The sequence below is a fragment of the Oryx dammah genome, unplaced genomic scaffold (genome assembly GCF_014754425.2).
Source record: "Oryx dammah isolate SB20612 unplaced genomic scaffold, SCBI_Odam_1.1 HiC_scaffold_10, whole genome shotgun sequence".
NCBI lineage: Eukaryota > Metazoa > Chordata > Mammalia > Artiodactyla > Bovidae > Oryx > Oryx dammah.
The window spans coordinates 4,638,023-4,656,854 of NW_024070194.1; the positions used below are offsets into that span (position 1 = coordinate 4,638,023).

An 18,832-nucleotide genomic window follows, 5' to 3' on the forward strand; every position below is an offset into this window, starting at 1 on the left:
TGTGAAATTTGAATGCAAGTCTGCAGAACAGGGCGTGTGTGTGTGGTATGTGTGTGTTGAAATCTGAAAGTAGGTCTGTAGTACAGGGTGTGTGTGTGTGTGTTCATAGCTCTGGGAAAGATTCCAGAAACTAGAAATATCCATCACCAAAGTGAGGAACCCAGCGTTTCGGGATGATAGCTCAAAACCCATCTACATGAGGAGAAATTAAAGCAAATACCCTTTGGGAGACCTCAGGAAATCCTAAAGGTCTCAGCATTCTGCTGGGCATCTGAAGGCCAGAGCTGTGCACTCCCCTCAGGCAAGGGGCTTTAGAATAAGCAGCTTTTGAGGAGCTGGCTTGACTCGGTGGCAGGAGCACCCATCAAGGAAACATTTACACCCGGTGACCTCTTGACACTTTATTGAGATGGTTCACAGGGCCAGTGGGCACTTGTGTTCAGACAAACCAGCCGAAACAGATGGACCTGGAGCCATGCACCCCGGTGACACCTCCCAATACCCCCACAATTCCTGTGCAAAGATATCCATGTCCCCACAGCCCATCACCTGGGGCGACCAGCTATCTCCAGGGGTGACCACCTTGTCCAGACCACCAGGCAGGCCACAGCTGGTGGAGGAGGCATTCCCAGGGCATCTTGGAGGCACTGCCCTACCCCTGGGTCCACTTCTCCAAACCCCATGCGCCCCCGTGAAGCAAGGGGAAAAACTCAGAAAATGAACCCACAACAATAAAAGAAAAGAAGAAAACCACATCTGCTCTGCATACAGATTTCACTTCCCGAGGCCCGGATGGCAGGATCGAAGTGCTTACAGACGCCTTTGGCAGCTGGGGGCTCGGGGCATCACCTCCCCCACGTCCACGGGAAAATAGTCCTCCGTTCTGTACAACGCGGGCAGCTCGAACGTCGGGGCCACCGGTGCCCATCGCTTCTGGAAGGACAGAACACCAGATGCCCGGTTAGTCATGTGAAGCCACTTGTTCTGAGACCCAAGAACTCCAGTTGCAGGAGTTCACCCCGCAGGGAGGGAGGTCCAGCTGAGCAGAGGCCATGATTCTTCAGCAAGAATCACGGTGAAGAATGGAGAATCAATGTCACAGTGCCTGCGACAGCCAAAGCCAGCCCGTCTGACACCTGACGGGGACCGGCAGGGCTGGTCCGTATGCCCAGAGCTCCACAGTGTTTGAGAGGACAGGCGGAACAAGGTTCTGGGAGGATGGCTGAGAACGCAGCTGCACCTCAGGCCACTGAGAGCGAGGAAGGGGCACTTAGGCCCCGCAGCAGCGGAAGTCTAGCCCGCACCTCAGGCCGCCGCTGGGGGATCTGGGGTCGGCGATAGTTCTGTGAGCGCCCGTCCGTGCTCCTGAAGGCCGGGGCATATGCATGCGTTTTTTTTTTTTTTTAGTTGAACCATTTTAAGAACGGCTTACTTATGTCTCATGTGGGTTTTTGTGGCAGGGAGATTGGGGAGGGGAGATTTTCCATCAAGCAATGGTCTCCAAGCTCTCCTAACCCTACAGGTTACACAGGCATCTCTGGGTCAAACCGGTTTCACAGAGGACCGCCCCAAACAGTGCTTCTCAAACGCGGCTACACAGCGGAGCCCCTGCCAGTCATGGATGCTTAGGCCCAGGCCCCGCCCCCAGAGCCTGCCGTCCTCGGTCTGCGGTGTGGTCCGGGCACCTGGGTATTGCAAAGCTCTCCGGTGATTCTCAGTTAGAGCCGGGGCTGATCCCGTGACCTGCTCGGAGGAGGGAAGGCCTGCAAGGCTCCCAGGTGTACCTGGCAGGCAGATACAGGCATTAATGTGGGGGTCCGGGGGGCAGGAGGAGGAGGTTCTGCACGTCTCCACCTAGGGTACCTCTGACCACCTTCTGGTCCTCCCACCCCCACCCGGAGCTCCCTCTGCTGCGTGAACTACAGGCCACCTCCGCCCCCAGGTCCTAGCTCCGCCCCCGAGCCCCAGCTCCGCCCCCTGGACCCCAGCTCTGCCTTCGGCCGCCATCGGTGTGGGGCTCCGGTCCACGGTTAATAACAGCTCCCCCAAAGCTCAGCACCCCCATGAGCCCCGCACTGCCCTGCGTGTGCCCTATTCTGCCCCATGCTTGTCCCCGCAGCAACACCAGGACCGCCCTCCCCACTGTGGTGGGGGGCGATGGAGACAAAGCCCAGGAAGGTGCCTTACCCGCCCCCAACTCCGAGCACCTGTCCCCTCAATTCCTACCTTACACGTGCTCGCACCCGTCCAAGGGCACCACTGTAAACAGGACGCAGCCCCAGTCATCAGGGGCTCCCTGCTTATCCGCAGACAAGGGAACCACTGGGAACACACCCCCAACGTGTGACGGGAATACGGGAGGGGCCACCGGGCGCCCAGCTCCTGCAGGGGTCAGAGGTTCCCAGGGGCTGAGGACCTAGGAGGGGCTGTGGCGGTGGCGGGGGGGGGGGTGGGGGTGGCTAGGCTGCAGACACCCCGTGACCGTGTGGACAGTACTGGGGGGTGTGCTGGGCCACGGGCACCAAGGTGGGTCTGTCTGGAGTCGGGCCGGGTCAGCGTGTGGGCATGGAGTTGTAAACCAGGGCCAGATGACGTGGGCTCTTGGAGGTCCTACTAAGAGCTTTATCCTAAGAGATCAGGAGAGAGACAGAGCGGGGCAGGGAGTGTGTGTAACGAGATGTGTTTTAGAAAGAGCAGAGACCAGCCTGGAGGGGAAAGAGGGGACCACAGTGGAAGCTGTTACAGGCAGGCGTCCCTTCAAAGTGAGAGTGGCCAGGTTTGGGGTGAGAGAGAACAGACTCTAATGTCTGAGCCCTGAACGCCCCACTCCCCACCAGAGCTTGTCTCTGTGCAGAAAGAAACCACCAAAGAATGCCTTATCTACCTTATTTCAGATAAGGTAGAACATACCCAGGGTCCAGGGACTGCATACCTCCCTGGGTCACCACCACCTACGTCTGGAAAGCTGGGACTAGCAAGCAAGTCACCTTGGAAAAGGGTCTGCCTCACAAAAGGGAACATTTAACTAGCAAACGCCAGGTCAGCTGCTCTGGGCTCAGCCCGCATGGCAGGGTGAGGGTTGGGGGTGGTACTTGGGCAGCATCTTCCTAGGCTGCCCCCACCCCTACGACTAGACTCGAGTCCTCCCATAGCACCATAGGTGAGAAAGGGGCCCCAAGATCGTCTCACAGCCTCAAGGGTGTCGTCCGTGGATAAGCCATCATTTTAGATAATCCTCACCCTCTTTCTCCTGAGATCTGACTGCTGTAGTATCTAGAAAATGCAACAGGCAAGTAATGACAGTTCAAAGACCAGCTCCCCTGTCCTGACACATGGCATGGGGGCTAAAGTGCACCGTCCTCTCCTGATCTCGGGACCCAGGGAAAGGGGCCAGGCCAGAGCTGGTGTCCCTTGTCCTGGGGATGCTGGGCCTCTTGACCCCGTTCTTTTCGTATTTTAAAAACTATTTATTTATCGTATGTATCTGGCTGTGCTGGGTCTTAGTTGTGGCACGCGAGATCCTCAGTTGTAGCCTGTGAACTCTTAGTTGCGGCGTGTGGGATCTAGTTCCCTGACCAGGGATCAAACCCCAGCCCCCCTGCCCTGGGAGCTTGGAGTCTTAGGCACTGAACCACCAGGGAAGTCCCTCCATGCTCCTTCTGAAATGGTTCTCCCAACAGGGATGGGGCTTCTGCGCCCTCTCTCAAGGAGACAGGCTCCCGGAAGAAGGAGAAAATTCGTATAATGATGAAGGAACCAAGGAGAAGGGGTTCTGAGAGACTGCGAGCAGCTTTAAATAAAATCATACCTTTAGTTCCAGCAAGATCTAGAGCAAAATGTGGGGGCACCTTTGCTGGTGATGGAGCGGAACTGTCCTTCCGAGGAGTCGGACGCCCGGAGAGGTGAGCCTTCTGCCGGCATCGTGGGTTATTAGACAGTGGCCGCATGTGCACCAGCAAGAGGAAGCCCCTCACCCAGACCCCACAGGGCCTCACGAGGATGAGACATCCCAGACGAGCTTGCTCCCCTTTTCCATGGGGGCCCCCAGCCTGGGAGATGGCAAGAGACACCCTGGAGGCCAATTTGCCCCTCCACACTGGCCCTGGGCCCAGCCCCTGACAACTTCTTGGGGCACGTGGGAAATTTGTGGGAAAGTGACTCACAGCTCGTCGGAGCTCTGGGCCTGCAGTCAGCTGGGGGCCGGGCGGGGAGGGGCCCGAGCTGAGCCAGAGGCTCCGAACGTGGCCACTTCAGCCCTTGATGCTGCTCTTGGAGGGCAGGTGGGCAGGGGATGCTAGCTCAGCCTGTCCAGCCTCCACGTCCCGTGGGTATCAGTGCCTTGATGGTCCTGAGGGGCCCCTGGTGTCAGCTCCCCAGCTGAAGGAGGGGTGAGAGGAGGCCCGACCCACCCGGGCCGTGACTGGTCCAGGGGTGAGCAGGTGACCCAGGCTCGTCCAGTTGAGAAACAGGCTTGGGGCTCCGTACTGAGAGAGGCATGCTTTCTGCCCCTGTCGGCCCTTGCCAGGTTCCTGCGAGGATGGGCCATGAGCCTGGCGGTCACTTCTGCCACCACGCTGGCAGTCAATTCTGCCCAAGAAAGAAGCCAACGCAGGGGAGCAGAGCTGGGAGGTGAAGCAACACAGAAGCCCGACAGGATCACTGGAGCGCCTGGATCACATTTTGCCCGAGGGTCGTGTTACCTAGTCAGCGTTGGGCTCCCCTGGTGGCCCAGACAGTGGAGAATCCACCTGCAATGCAGGAGACCGGGGTTCAATCCCGGGGTAGGGAAGATCCCCTGGAGAAGGGGAAGGCGGCCCACTCCAGTATTCTCGCCTGGAGAATCCCACGGACAGAGGAGCCTGGCGGGCTGCAGTCCACGGGGTTGCCAAGCGTCAGACACGACTGGGCGACCAACACACACTCAGTGTTACCTTGGGACTTTTTCTGTTCATGAGACCATGGGATTCTCTTCTTTTCTTAAGCCAGGTTGACCTGAGTGGTTGCCACTTGCAACGAAGCATCCTGCCTAAAGCAAATAATAAATCCTCAGGAGTGCAGGGAAGCGCCTGGAAACCAGTGGGGAAAAGTGGCAGGTGAGGGCTGGTGCGCAAAGCTGCAAACAGCCGGGCACCCCAGATGCTGTCTGGTAGAGCAGGACCACACCCTGCTCAAGTCTACACCGGCCCCAGTCCCGGGCCCCCCAGGATGCCAAGGAAACCCAGCTCTCTCACACCCATGCTTTCCTGGATTCTCAGGACGACCTGCAACAGGAGGGGCAGTACCCAACTCAGAGGTCACATGAGCCAGGGAACCACAGAGCTGGGGTCCACTCAGGCCTCTCCGGCTCCAGGTCACCCCTGCCCACTACCCCACAAGGCTCCAGCCTCAAACCCAAATCCTGGAGAATCTCGGAGGGGACTTCTGAGAGCATCCCTGCCCATCCCTGGCCTGCAGCTGATGCTAAGATGCTTCTCCAGGGGCGGCCAGGTTCACAAGGAGGACTGTTCACCTCCCTGAGGCTTCATCCCCCACCCCCAGCCTGTGGGCGGGAAGGTTCCAGCAGGGGGGAACCGGATGGGAGGAAACCTGAGACCACAGGTCCAGGGCTCTGCCACCCCCCCCCCCCCCGGCGCCCAGCTGGAGGAAGGCCTCTGGAGCTGGGGCGCCACGCCGGGCCTGGCAGGCCCTCCTGGGTCTGCCCAGCCTCCCACGTCTTCCTCACTTCCACCCGGGACCCCCACATTCCCAAACCCGCAGCCCACACACCAGACACACTCCTGTGTGTGTGTGTGTGTGGTGTGTGTGTGTGTATGTGTGGTGTGTGTGTGTGTGTGTGTGTGTGTTGGCTTGGTTGGCTGCATGATTTTTAAAAACTGGAATTAATTTCAAACATGTTGAAAAAAATCAGATTTCTCAGAAAAATCAGCCTGCCAGCTAGCTTCTCTTGGAAAATCAGATGATCTGGAAGCTCCCGGTGGCTGGGCTGAGGCGCCCCTTGCGGGCGGCCCCAGGCCCCTGGCGGCTGCGTCGCCTTTCCAGAACCCACTGCTTCTGGTGGTGGATGCTTCGGGGTTGTTTCCCTGGGCAGGCTGCACCCCCAACCAGGTCCTCTTCTGACAAAGCCCCCACCAGACCGCTGCAGCATGTGGGAAAGGAAAGCCTCAGGCCAGCCTGGGTTCAGGGTCTCTCCTGTAAAGCCCCCCACCACCCCGAGTCAGAGCACCGTCTGCTGAAGCTGGGCCCAGCCACCTCAGGGCTTCATCTGCCCAGTCCCGCTCCCAGAAATCCCCCACGGCCCTCTGTGAGTCCCAGCCCACTTCTGTCTCCCTCTTGGAAGCCCCAGCTGCATATTCCCAAGCCTTGACTGCTTTCTGTGCAGGCCAGGCTCAGTACATTTGTTCTGCAAAGGGCCAGACAGTAACTGTTCGCAAGCCCCATGGTCTGGGTCACAGCTACTCAGCTTTGCCTTTCCAGTACCAAAGCAGCCATAGGCAATGGTAAAGTAATGGCGTGGCTGTGTGCCAATAAAACTTTATTTACAAAGATGGGGGCAGGACCCATGGACTTCCCTGGTGGTCCAGGGGGTAAGACGCCACGCTCCCAATGCAGGGGGCCCCAGTTTCAGTCCCTGGTCAGGGAGTTAGATCCCACACACTGCAGCTAAGAAGTTCACATGCCACAACTGAGACCCAGCACAGCCAAAAAAAAAAAAAAAAAAAGATGGGGGCAGGCCAGGTTTGGTATTCTTAGTTTGCCACTAAATTAAATCTGCCTTCCTAAGTAGAACAGGCATAGCAACGCCATCCCTGTGTCTCCCATGCAAGTGGGCACCAAGCTAGAGGCTGCCAGACACAGGCTGCAGGATTCAGGGCCGGGCCCACCTTGCTGCTGTCCCCAGGCCAGAGTGATGCCTGGTCAGCTGCTCTTGAGACGTCACTGCAACTACATCCTGTCCCAATTCACTAAGCATCCTCCACTTCAAAAGAAGCACCGCACTGCTGTCCCACACGTGGGCTGGATTCTGAGGCTCTAAGGTGTGTTAACTTCTGGGAGGCAGAGGCGTCAGGCTGACCATGGAGGCAAGCTTAGGCGGCCAGAGACTCCCCCTCACCCGCCAAGTTACCAGGCCCCTCCAGCCCAGGGGACTTGGAAGAGGCCCAATCTACTGAGTAAACAACAGCCTCACCTCCTGCGACCCTGTTCAGTATGCTTATCTCTAACCCTCACAGCACTCCGTCAAGGTAGAGCTTTCCCATCCTCTGGAGCCTCACTTTCCTCTCTGTCAAACGAGGATAATGCCATCGACGTCATGGAGTCCTGCCTGGAGCACAGCAGTGATTCTGGAGGTGCTGCAGCCCCCTTGGCACTGTGAGGACGAAAGCCACAGGCTCTAGGATGACAGGGCAGTAGCTCGGAGAATCAGCTGGCCGTTCAGGACTTCCTGTCACACAAGGAAGCAGCACAAACCCTACTTGGGGAAACCACGTCAGTCAGGTTTCTGTTGCGCAGCCTGACGGAAGCATGCTATTACGCTCACCATCACTCCAGCGAATAGCGAGCTGCCCACGGTCACGCAGCTAGTAAGTGGGTGGAGCTGAGACTCAACCAGGTCGTTCATATGATGAACAGAATGATCACCAAAACAGTGAAAACTTCTGGATCTCAAGATTGTTCCAAAAGGTAAAATGGAATTCCAAATAACTGATGTATGCATTGCCCTCTCCAGAAGCTCCACCCCTCTTGTGTGGGGGCTGCACGTGGTGACTTGCTTCGGCAGAACAGAGTAGGGGAGAGAGGGGGTTGGAAATAACCACCCAGGAGAGACACCTGGCAAACACCGCCTCGGCCAGATAGTCAAGGTCAACATCACCCGTGCTACGTCACGTGGAGAGCAGGGGCCCTGGACCTGATGTGACGAGAAGGGCACTTCATGTCTGTGGTCTCCCCCCTAAAACCCACAATCCCAACCTAACCACGAGGAAAACATCAGATCATCCCTAACTGAGGGACGGTGTACAAAATACCTAACCAATAATCCTCAAAACTGTCAAGGTCATCAGAAACAAGCAGAGTCTGAGAAGCTGTCATAAAGCAGAGGTGGCTAAGGAGACACAACGACTAACTATAGTACAGAGCAGAAAAGGGCACTGGGGAAAACCAGCGAAATCCGAGTAAAACTTGGGAGGTCAGATAGATAGCAGTGTATCAAGGAGGGTCCTTTAGCTGTGACTGCACCCCAGTCAAGCAGGGCGCTAACCATAAGGGGAACTCGGTGGGGGGTACACGAGAACTCTGTATTATCACAGCAACTTGTCTCTAATTCCAACACACTAAATTGTATTGGGTGGAGGCAGGGCAAAGCAGGCAGACAGAAGAAACATCTCAGTCCATCAGGACAGACCCAGGCCCCAGCCTTTCTCATCTCAACCACAGTGATCAGTAATGAGCTCTCCCTGAGTGCCCAGCCCACAGCGGAACCTACAGGCCCACAGCCCGTTCACGTCCAGCTGCTGAGAGAGACAGGTGTTCCTAACTCCCATTTTCCAGAAGAGGAAACGAAGGCTCACAGACACACCTGCCCAGGATCGCCTCACCGGGAACTGGTAGAGAGTGGAATTCGAACCCAGGCCCACCCTGGCCTAGCACAGCCAGGACCCGGGGCCCTGGGGGTGACTGGGGCAGCGAGCTGTGCTCCTGCCCAGGACTTGAGACATCCCTCCAGGATCTGCTTCCAACCTTGGACCCTCAGGTGCCCCCCTCTAGCCTATTCAGAGACAGCAAATCGTGGCCTTTGTAGCATCCGGCCCACACACTTGACAGAATCAGTTCAGTTCAGTTCAGTCTCTCAGTCGTGTCTGACTCTTTGCGACCCCATGGACCGCAGCACACCAGGCCTCCCTGTCCATCACCAAACCCTGGAGTTTACTTAAACTCGTGTCCATTGAGTTGGTGATACCATCCAACCATCTCATCCTCTGTCCTCTTCTCCTCTTGCCCTCAATCTTTCCCAGCATCAGGGTCTTTTCCAATGAGTCAGCTCTTCGCATCAGGTGGCTGAAGTATTGGAGTTTCAGCTTCAGCATCAGTCCTTCCAATGAACATTCAGGACTGATTTCCTTTAGGATGGACTGGGTGGATCTCCTTGCAGTCCAAGGGACTCTCAAGAGTCTTCTCCAACACCACAGTTCAAAAACATCAGTTCTTTGGCACTCAGCTTTCTTCACAGTCCAACTCTCACATCCATACATGCCAACTGGAAAAACCATAGCCTTGACTAGATGGACCTTGGTTGACAAAGTAATGTCTCTGGTTTTGAATATGCTCTCTAGGTTGGTCATAACATTTCTTCCAAGGAGTAAGCGTCTTTTAATTTCATGGCTGCAGTCACCATCTGCAGTGATTTTGGAGCCCCAAAAATAAAGTCTGCCACTTCACAGGATGGGCTGGTGCAAATTGTAAAATGCGTTACCTGCCACCGTGGAGGCACCAGGATGGTTCAAGTAAACACCGCGCTCCTGGTTTTCCTGAACAATGCAACCACCTGGCCACGCCTGGGCCCGTTTTCCTGCGGGCTGTGGTGACTCGGACCCCCTAGATGGGGCATGTGCCGTCTGGTCTGCCACGGGCCTGCCTCACTCACCCTCAGGACTGGCCGAGCCCGTGGGCATCCGGGCCAGCAGTGGCTCCGGGCTCACGTCACCGTGGGGCCGTGGATGCTTCCAGTCCTGTGGCCTGGTCCCCTGGGGGTGGGGGGCCAGCCTGGGCTGCGGCTGGGACCAGCAGCTGTGCCCTCAACCCGGGGGCCCCCTAGGGCGCACCAGCGCCTGGAGTCAGGTGCGGCCCTGGGGCTGTTCTGTGGGGAAGACCGCCGGCTGGGAGAGGGGAGGGCTTGTGCCCAGGGTCACACAGCCGCTAAACGGCAGAGCCGAGCGCCAAACGGGCTCTCCCGAGCTCCCGGCAGCGGCCACCACCTCGGCCAGCCCGCACACCCTTCACCCCGGGCCCAGCCTCCCTCTCAGCCCCCTCAAGGCCTCCTCAGGCCCCGCCCACCTGCCCAGCCGCCACGCCTGTGTCTGCTGCAGGGCCCCCAGCCTTCCAGAACACTGACAGCTGTGAGCAGAGCCCCTCCCATCCCTCTCGAGCAGCCCCTGCGTGTCCAATCCTGCCCGCAGGGTGGGCTGGCTGGCCCCACGGTGGCCGCACGGAGCAGCGCCCCTGCCCCCCAGCCCCCAGCTCCACCAGCCCACTCAGCAAGGCAGCGGCAGAGGCTGCTGCGGCTGCGGTGACGGGGACAGGCCTGGGGGCCCTCAGCTGGGACAGCTCCGGTGCAGGGGGTACCCCAGAAGCAGGGACGAGCTGGTGCAGGCTCGTGAGAGGCCACGCTGGCCCTGGAGGCTTCCAGAGCCCTATGGATCCGATCCCACTTTTAGCTGGAGGAAAAGCGTTAACGTGGAAACCAGCAGAGGAGGAACCCCCGGAAGTTCTGCCAAGATACTGGCGACCAAATGCAAACTCACACGGGGTCTGGGAGGCAAGACAGGACAGCGGGTGGACGGAGTCACGGCATGGCCCCCTCCAGAGCTGGGTCTCTGGGGGCTCCCTGACCCCTGCAGCCATGGCCCCTCTGCCCTCCCGGGCCATCTCCTGGAGGAGGCGGGTGTCTGACCTGGGCTTTGCTTCTCATCAGACGGCCACTGAGGCTAACCGTCTAACTACTGTGCACTTACATGTATATATGTTAACTGGGTACCCGCTACATTTCAGAGGCTTAAATCTGCAGATCGCAAAGGCCCTTTACAGATGAGGAAACTGAGGCTTTCAGGAATCCCCTGGCACTCCAGTGGTTAGAACTTGGTGCTTTCACTGCATAAGGCATAGGTTCAGTCCCTGGTGAGGGAACTAAGATCCCACAGGCTGTTTGGTATGGCTAAAGAAATAAAAGCACACAGTAAAAGCAACGCATGGCTCTGGAGGGGAGCCTGGAACAGAAAATGGATGAGAAGGAAAAATCTGGTAAAATCCAAAGTTCCGTGGATAACACTGGACCAGTGCAGGAGGTCTTGGTTTTAACAACTCTCCTAGGTGGTTGTCAACCCACCTGTCACGTGAGGTGACAGGAGATGGGGAGATGGAACAAGGGGAGCACGGAAGCTCTCGGGAGCACCATCTTTATAAGAGGTTTTCTACAAATCTAAAATTACTCAAAATAAAAAGGTCATTTAGAAATATACACACAAAGTGTATTCCTGGCAGCACACGTGAAGGGCTGAACGGCACAACACAGGTGACGAGCTATTAAACAATCATACTAATGTCAATGATGATGGTGATGAAGATGGCAGCTAGACCTTCCTTTATCTCTGCCACTGCTCAGGACAGTCCTGGACAAGGGCTGGGACTGGGTATCAACCCCATTTTACTGAGATGCTGCAAGCTTAAGCTCCATGCAAAGCATGACACTTGCAAATGACGGGCAGGGTCGGTCAAATGGCTTGATCTGATGCTCTGCTATCACTGTCTTGAAATTCTCAGTAAGTTGAATATTTCAGAAAACTTTTATTCGCTTATTTCTGGCCGTGCTTGGTGCTCCGTGCTGTGCTCGGCCTTCTCGCTGCGGTGGTGCCTCTTGTTGGGGAGCTCGGGCTTCAGGGCATGTGGGCTTCCATCGTTGCATCACTCGGGCTCATAGCTGCGGCTCCCGGATGCTCTGTGGCGTGTGGACCCCTCCTCCCAGACCGGGGGCCGAGCCTGTGTCTCCGGCATTGGTAGGCGGACTCTTTACCACTGAGCCACCCAGAGGAAGCCCCTCTCAGTTAAGTCCTGACAAAGGGGCCCCGGGTTTTCACCTTGCACAGCCCCCACCAATCCTGCAGCGGGCTGCGGTGAGAGAGCCGGATTACAAACTGGGATCTGTGTTCTCCATCCTTAGGACAGTCACACGCAGTCAGCTCCGTGCTCAGTGTGGCGCTCCTGGTTGAGAAAACCTCATGGGGCCAAGGGTGGCTTGCGGAAGCAACGGTAGAGTCTGGGGAGGACCTCAGCGGATGGATTTGGCTGCAGCTGCAGCTGTCCCAGAACAGATCAGGTAAAAGAAGATGCTTTTCCAGGCCAGGGCACCAAACCAGCTGCCCACGGCCAGCGGCCTCCCTGTCCCACTGGGGTTCTCCACATCCATGTCCTTGAGCCCAAACCAACAGCTGGCCAGGGCCCAGCATCTGGTCACGGTCTCATCAGAGCCATCCTTGTTTCCCTCTGATGCTGATTTTCAACAGAATCCTCGAGGCTTCGTTGGCTGACCTCGAAGGTGGTTGACTCCATGAAAGGATGTTGGAAACAGCACCAGTTAGCTCTGGGAAACAGAGAGCAAACAGACACAATCGACCGTTTTGTCGGCATCCCGCACGTGGGCAGCTGTTCTCCGTTAAACAAACAAGCCGTCAGGGTGAAAACCGAGGCAGCCACCAGGACCGGCAGGCAGCAAGCAGCTGCCCATGAGCCCGCCTCTCACCCCTGCTCTTCGCCCAGGACTGCAGGAACCTGCTGCAAGGCCACCCCAGGCCGGCACTGGGCTCCTGCCTCCGACCCCAGGCGGGTGGGTGGCCTGGGAGCCTCCGACGGTCACTGTCACCACACCGATCCCGTCCCCGTGGCCCCAGAGGCCCAGACACGGATCTCACGAGGCGCTTTCACAGAACTCAGCTTGTACACTGTCCTGGTCGATTAGGACATTTTATCCATTGGGCCCCCCGAGCATGAAAAAGGACGTTTTCCAAAGTCTGCAACATAACATTTGAGAGCAAGAGAAAGGAAAAGAGGGAGAGACAGAGCTTGGTGGAAACAGAGATGAACACAATTCGAGGTGGGGGCTCACCTGGTGGCTCAGTGGTAAAGAATCCGCCTACAATGTGGGGGACCTGGGGTTGGTCCCTGGGTTGGGAAGATCCCCTGGAGGAGGGCATGGCAACCCACTCCAGTGTTCTTGCCAAGAGAATCCCATAGACAGAGGAGCCTGGCAGGCTACAGTCCATGTGGTTGAAAAGAGTCGGACACGACTGAGCGACTAAGCACAGCACACAGCCCAGAGATGGAGACTCGGACAAAGGGAGGTAGAAATAGGAACAAAAAAGAAACAAAGGAGAGAAAAACATGAAAGAGCCAAAACAAGAGAGAGAAAATGCAGAGACGAGAAACAGGAGAGCTCAGAAAGAGAAGAACTAGATGGGAAAGAGGACGGAGAAGAGGTGGGGGGTGAGAAAATGAGAGGGAGGAGGAGATGGAAGCCCCGAAAAGCCCCAGCAGGAAATGGGGGCTGCGGGGGGCGGGGGGCTCGGGCGAGGACCAGGGAGCAGAGCAGACGTGCTGGGAGCTGGGGAGTCAGCCCTGGGGTGCGGGGCCTCCCCAATCCCAAACCCAGGCGGTGTGCCCGGCAGGGACACAAGAAACTCCCCGAGTCACCCCACCCTAAACCCCATCCCTTTGTCCAAGAAATAATAGTATTCTGAAAGGACAAAGGCTGGTGCAGAAGACAGGGAGGTCTGGCTGCAGCGGACTCCATCTGGCCTGAGGGACAGCACCAGGCCCTTCTCTCATCTGACTCAGGACCCGGGAGAAACCTCTGGTCTCCCCCTTCCACCCAGGGGCGGTGCCCTGTCCTGGCTGCAAAGCCAGAAAGAGGAAGAGAGATTCTGGGCCGCCCTCCGGCCCCCACAGCCAGCCCAGGCCTCCAGCCCCACATCAGGGGCGTCTTCCGTCTCTTCTTTCCGTGACTGCATCCACTGAACCCAGGAGCGCCTGGTCCATAGCAGATGCTTAATCAGCAAGTGCATGCTCTGGCTCCAGGCTAAGCCCTCAGGCTCCTGTTGGAACCCTCCAGCCCTGAAACCCACCATCGCATCTCCAACCCTGGTTCCTCCTGCCAGTGCACCCAGAGGCCACCTGGATGAGAGGCCACCCTGACTCACGGCCACCTGGATGAATCTCCGGGGAATTATGCTGAGCGAGAAAAGCTGGTCCCCAAAAGTGACACGCTGTATGATTCCATTTATAGAACACTTCTGAAATAGCCAAATTTTTGACATGGAGGACAGAGTGGTGGCTGCCAGGAGCTGGGGAGAAGGCCAGGGGAGGGAAGGTGAAGGTGGTCACAGAAGGACGTGAGAAACCCCTTCGGGGCTGGGACCGTTCAGCCTGCGCTGTGGTGGAGGAGACAGGAACCTCAACAAAACAGATCCATACAGAACAGATCCAACTGTACAGAACTTAAAACAAGTGAGTACAGGTAAACCTGGGGAAACCCAAGGGACTTCCCTGACTTCCAGTGGTTAAGACTCCCTCTAAAGCGGGGTGGGGGTGGGGGTGGGGGGTGGTTTGGGGCTTCCCAACTGGTGCTAGTGGTAAAGAACCCGCCTGTCAACTCAGGAAACAAGAGACGCAGGTTCCATCCCGGGTCGGGAAGATCCCCTGGAGGAGGGCATGGCAACCCACTCCAGTATTCTTGCCTGGAGAGTCTCACAGAGGAGCCTGGCGGGCTACAGTCCATGGGGTCGCAAAGAGTCGGATACATGTGAAGCGGCAGCACACGTGCAATCACGCAGGGAACTAGAATCCCACGTGTCGTGTGATGTTGCCCCAAAAAACCCAGGGAGATCCATGAGCAGGAACAGGTTGTATCAAGGCTGAAATCTCAGATGTGATGTTGTCCCACAGTTCTGGAAAATGTTACCGTTTGGGGAAAACTGGGCAAAGTATACAAGGGCGCTTTCTATTCCATAAATTTTTATAACTGCATGTGAATCTCTTAACTGTGTCAATGAAGAACTTCAATTAAACACACACGTTTCCCCACCTCCACTCTGGCCCCCAGTCCGGGCCCCCAGCGTCTCCCCCTGGACCACCCCAGCAGTTCCAGCCTCCTGACCTCCACCCTTGCCCTTCCAACATCTCCCTCTGTATCTCAAAACCCTCCAGGGCCTGGTCCTTGCACGGACCCCACGACCTGCTCCATCCACTTCCCCCACCTTTACCTCTGGCTCCAATGCACCGCCCACCAGGCCTGCCACCCTGCCCCTGCCTGAGACGCCTGCACACTCCCCTCCTTACCTCCTCCAGGGCCTCATGTCTCCTTCTCAGGGAGGCCTTCTCTGACCACCTCCTGCCTCCAGACCCACGTCACCCCCTCCCTCACCTCCTTCTCCCCCAGGGGCACTTCATATGCTACACTGGACTATCGGCTGCTGGAGGGCGGGAACCTTCTCTGCCCTCCCGGATCTGAGTCAGCATCTGGCTCAGATAGGTGGGGGATGGTAAGTACTTGTTGAATGAATGAATGAAAAAGGAGGTGGTGGGCGGAGATTTGGCATCAAAGGAGTTAAGCCTGGCCCAGGGGCTGCGGGAAAAACGGGGTAAAGGGCTGGGGTTGCCCATGTGGTGGCTCCTGGAGTAGCCAAGGCCTTCAGGGGAACAGAAGGGGAGATTTAAGGAGAGGAAGAGCCCCTGCACAGAAGGGGATAGGCGGGCTGGCCTCCCCGCACAAGCTCTCTAGGTCTCCCGGAGCCAAAGCCCGAGGTGCGAAGGGACAGCCTCCAGGACAATCCCAGCAGGCCGGGCCACGCTGTCCAGCCCACCCCACCCACACACTCTCGAGAACAACACACCGGGGTGGGCTGGAGGCTGAGCTTCCTTTCTGGGGCCTCTTGGGGGGCCTGAGGACAAGCCGTAAAGGCTCCCCACCACCTGCCCATTGCCTCTGAAGTAGCTCAAGCCGCCTGTGGGAACGGGGATGGGAGTGAAGGCAGGGGTCACAGAGGACCTCCGATTGGCACATCATTTTTTAATTGAAGGATAATTACTTTACAATACTGTGACTGGTTTTGCCATCAACACGAACTGGCCATGGGTACACGTCTCCTCCGTTTGGAACCCCCTCCCGCCTCCCTCCCCACCCCATCACTCTCGGTTGGCACAAAGCGCCAGCATCACACATCAAACTCCCACGGCCGGTTTCGCCCCTGGCAATGCACACGTTTCAGTGGCGTTCTCTCAGGTTATCCCACCCGCTCCTTCTCCTGCTGTGTCCAAAAGTCTGTCCTTTCTGTCAGTGTCTTGTCTGATGTCCTGCACATAGGGCAGTACCATCTTTCTAGATTCCATATATATATACATTAATATACAATATTTGTCTTTTTCATACTTCGCTCTCTGAACAGGCTCTAGGTTCATCCACCTCATTAGAACTGACTCAAAAAAGTGTTCCTTTTTATAGCTGAGTAATATTCCATCGAGTACATGCACCACAAGTTCCTTATCCACTCACCTGTGGATGGACAGCTAGGCTGCTTCCACATCCAAGCTATTGTAAACAGTGCTGCCGTGAGCACTGGGGCACTGTGTCTGTTTCGATTATGGTTTCCTCGGGGTATATGCCCAGTAGGAGGATTGCTGGCTCAGGTGGTAGTTTTATTCCTAGTTTTTTAAGGGGTCTCCACACTGTTCTCCATAGCGGTGGCACCAATTTGCTCTCCCACCAACAGTGTGAGACAGTTCCCTTTTCTCCACACCCTCTCCAGCACTTACTGACTCTCAACATCCCCTCGAAAGCCCTACTTGGAGCTGCCAGTGCTGAGAGCAAGACCCCTCCCCCTAGCACAGTAAATGAGGCCCCATTTCCAAGTTCCTCAGAGGCCAACAGCCCCTCTGTCGAGCTGTGTGGCCTTGGCCAAGTCACTCAACCTCTCTGTGCCTCATCTGTCTCACCTGCCAACAGGGCTAATAACAGTCTCTACCTCACAGGCTGTTTTACCCAAATCCGCCCCCACCAGTGCTTAGAAAACAGTAACCCCTCAATGAATGCTGGAGAATTCCATTATTTATTACTGCGCTCTGAATTTTTCTTTTCAGATTGGACTATACCTGATTTCCAACGTTGTCTTCATTTCTGCAAAGTGCATTGGTTATACTACACCTGTTTCCACTTTTTTTGTGGTTTTTTATTCTTTTCTCATATAGGTCATTACAGACTACTGAGCAGAGTTCCTTGTGCTATACAGCAGGTGCTTATTAGTGATCTATTTTACATACAGCAGGGTGTGTATGTCAGTCCCAATCTGCCAATTTATCCCTCCTCACCTCATCCCCTGGTGACCATAGGTTTGTTTTCTACATCCACAACTCTACTTCTGCTTTATAAATACATTCACTTGTGCCTCACCTGTTTTTATAGGCTCCACACATAAGTGATATAATGACGCTTCTCTCCGTGTCTCACTTATTTCACTCATTCTGACAGTTTCCAGGCCTGTCCATCTTGCTGCCAATGTCAGGCCCCTCAATTTTCTTAAATGATGTCATTAGCTTGTGAACAGCTCAAGTGTACAGTTTTACAACACTGCGTTTTTTTTTCAGTGTTAAATGCATTCAGTTTCAAAACATGAGTATTTAAACTAAATCACAACTGTGGAAGCCAGTTCTGGTACTGCTTTGATTTTTAATTCCCAACAACCCTCAAAACCTATCCAGCACACTTCTCAGCCCCTAACAAGCATGGCTTATCATCACCCAGGTGACCAGGCTCAATGGAGATGCTCAGGACTGCCTCCTGGCCAGACAGGGACAGATCTCCGGGGCCACACTGGGCACCGGCCCGAGACCAGCCCCCTGGCCACGGTCTCCCGATTCTCCTGTCACCTGCATCCCGCCTGCCCACCACCCCTTCTCATGCACACTCCTGGGAGTGGTGCTCGGGGCCTCTGGAGCCAGGTCCAGCCAGCCAGGAGCCACCAGACACAGGAGGGGACAGGGCAGAGCTGGGCCACAGTGCTGAGACCCCCAGCCCAGGTCACCAGGGGCCGCCTCCCACGTGGGGCTCAGTTAGGTCCATCTCTGCCCCAGCCACCTCCCTGCTCTGACTCCTCACTCCATTGAAAAGCCAGGACTCCCCACTCTTTGACCAAGTTTCCCCGGTTACTTATTAGGACTCTCCAAGTAACAGGAACTTTGGCCTTGACATTGCAACGTGACAAGGTGTGATGGTATCAGCCGGAACAGGCACCTGGATGAATTTACTGCTTAATGAGACATGGCTTATTTTCCCGGCAGAAAGCTGACCCTGAATGGAGCCAAGTTCAAGAACTTCCCAGGCTCCTTAGGTATTAAAGGATCACACTTTCTGCAGATGCCTCAGCCCCAGCTACAAGCATCACATGGGTTCCTACACCAGGAGGGACTCACCCGATCCATCCATCACGTCACCTGCAACCTGCAGTCGTGGATGGGAGCTGCTGGTGCTCTGCCGGGGCCTGCCTCGCTGAGGACCGAAGTGCCACGCAGTGCCAAGCTGATGCCACACACCAGCCACCGTCCCCTCCCACGGCCCTTTCCTGGCCCCTCTTCCCCCGCTTTCTGCCGTGCACAGGAGCCAGAAGCACACACCCCACCCACAATTATCTGCTTTAATGCCCACCTCTGAGTTTACTCTCCAGGGTGAGCGTGACCTGGGGCAGGGACCAGTGTCCTCACTTCTGCACCCGTTAGTGCCCAGCTCACCACCAATGTCACTAACAGCGTCCCCACCAGAGTCTGCCACACGCTAAGCACATCTCTGCAGGACCACCCCCCCCCACCACTGCAACTGTGGCCCTGCTTATGTCCAACAAGGACCCTCGGGCTCTGAGAGCAGGAGGCGTCCTCGGTGCTGCCCAGGCAGCAGACACAGACTGGACACAGAGCCGGCCTGCCCCTCCAGTCCCCACCAGGAGCCCACTCGGGCCCACAGCCTTTCTCTTTCCAGCTGAGGAGGGAGGGTCCCAGTGAGAGCCCTAGGGAAGATGGACAGACG

The 18,832-nt window shown here is 56.5% G+C and overlaps 1 protein-coding gene across 1 annotated transcript in view; it reads right to left on the reverse strand.

The window, feature by feature from the left end:
- Window positions 1-386: 386 nt before the first annotated feature.
- BCAS4 (breast carcinoma amplified sequence 4) overlaps window positions 387-18,832 on the reverse strand; it is a 56,769-nt gene continuing 38,323 nt past the window's right edge. The window contains exon 5 of the mRNA XM_040248196.1: window positions 387-933. Within this exon, the coding sequence (XP_040104130.1) occupies window positions 811-933 (123 nt within the window). The 3' untranslated portion in view covers window positions 387-810. The remainder of the gene's footprint in view (window positions 934-18,832) is intronic.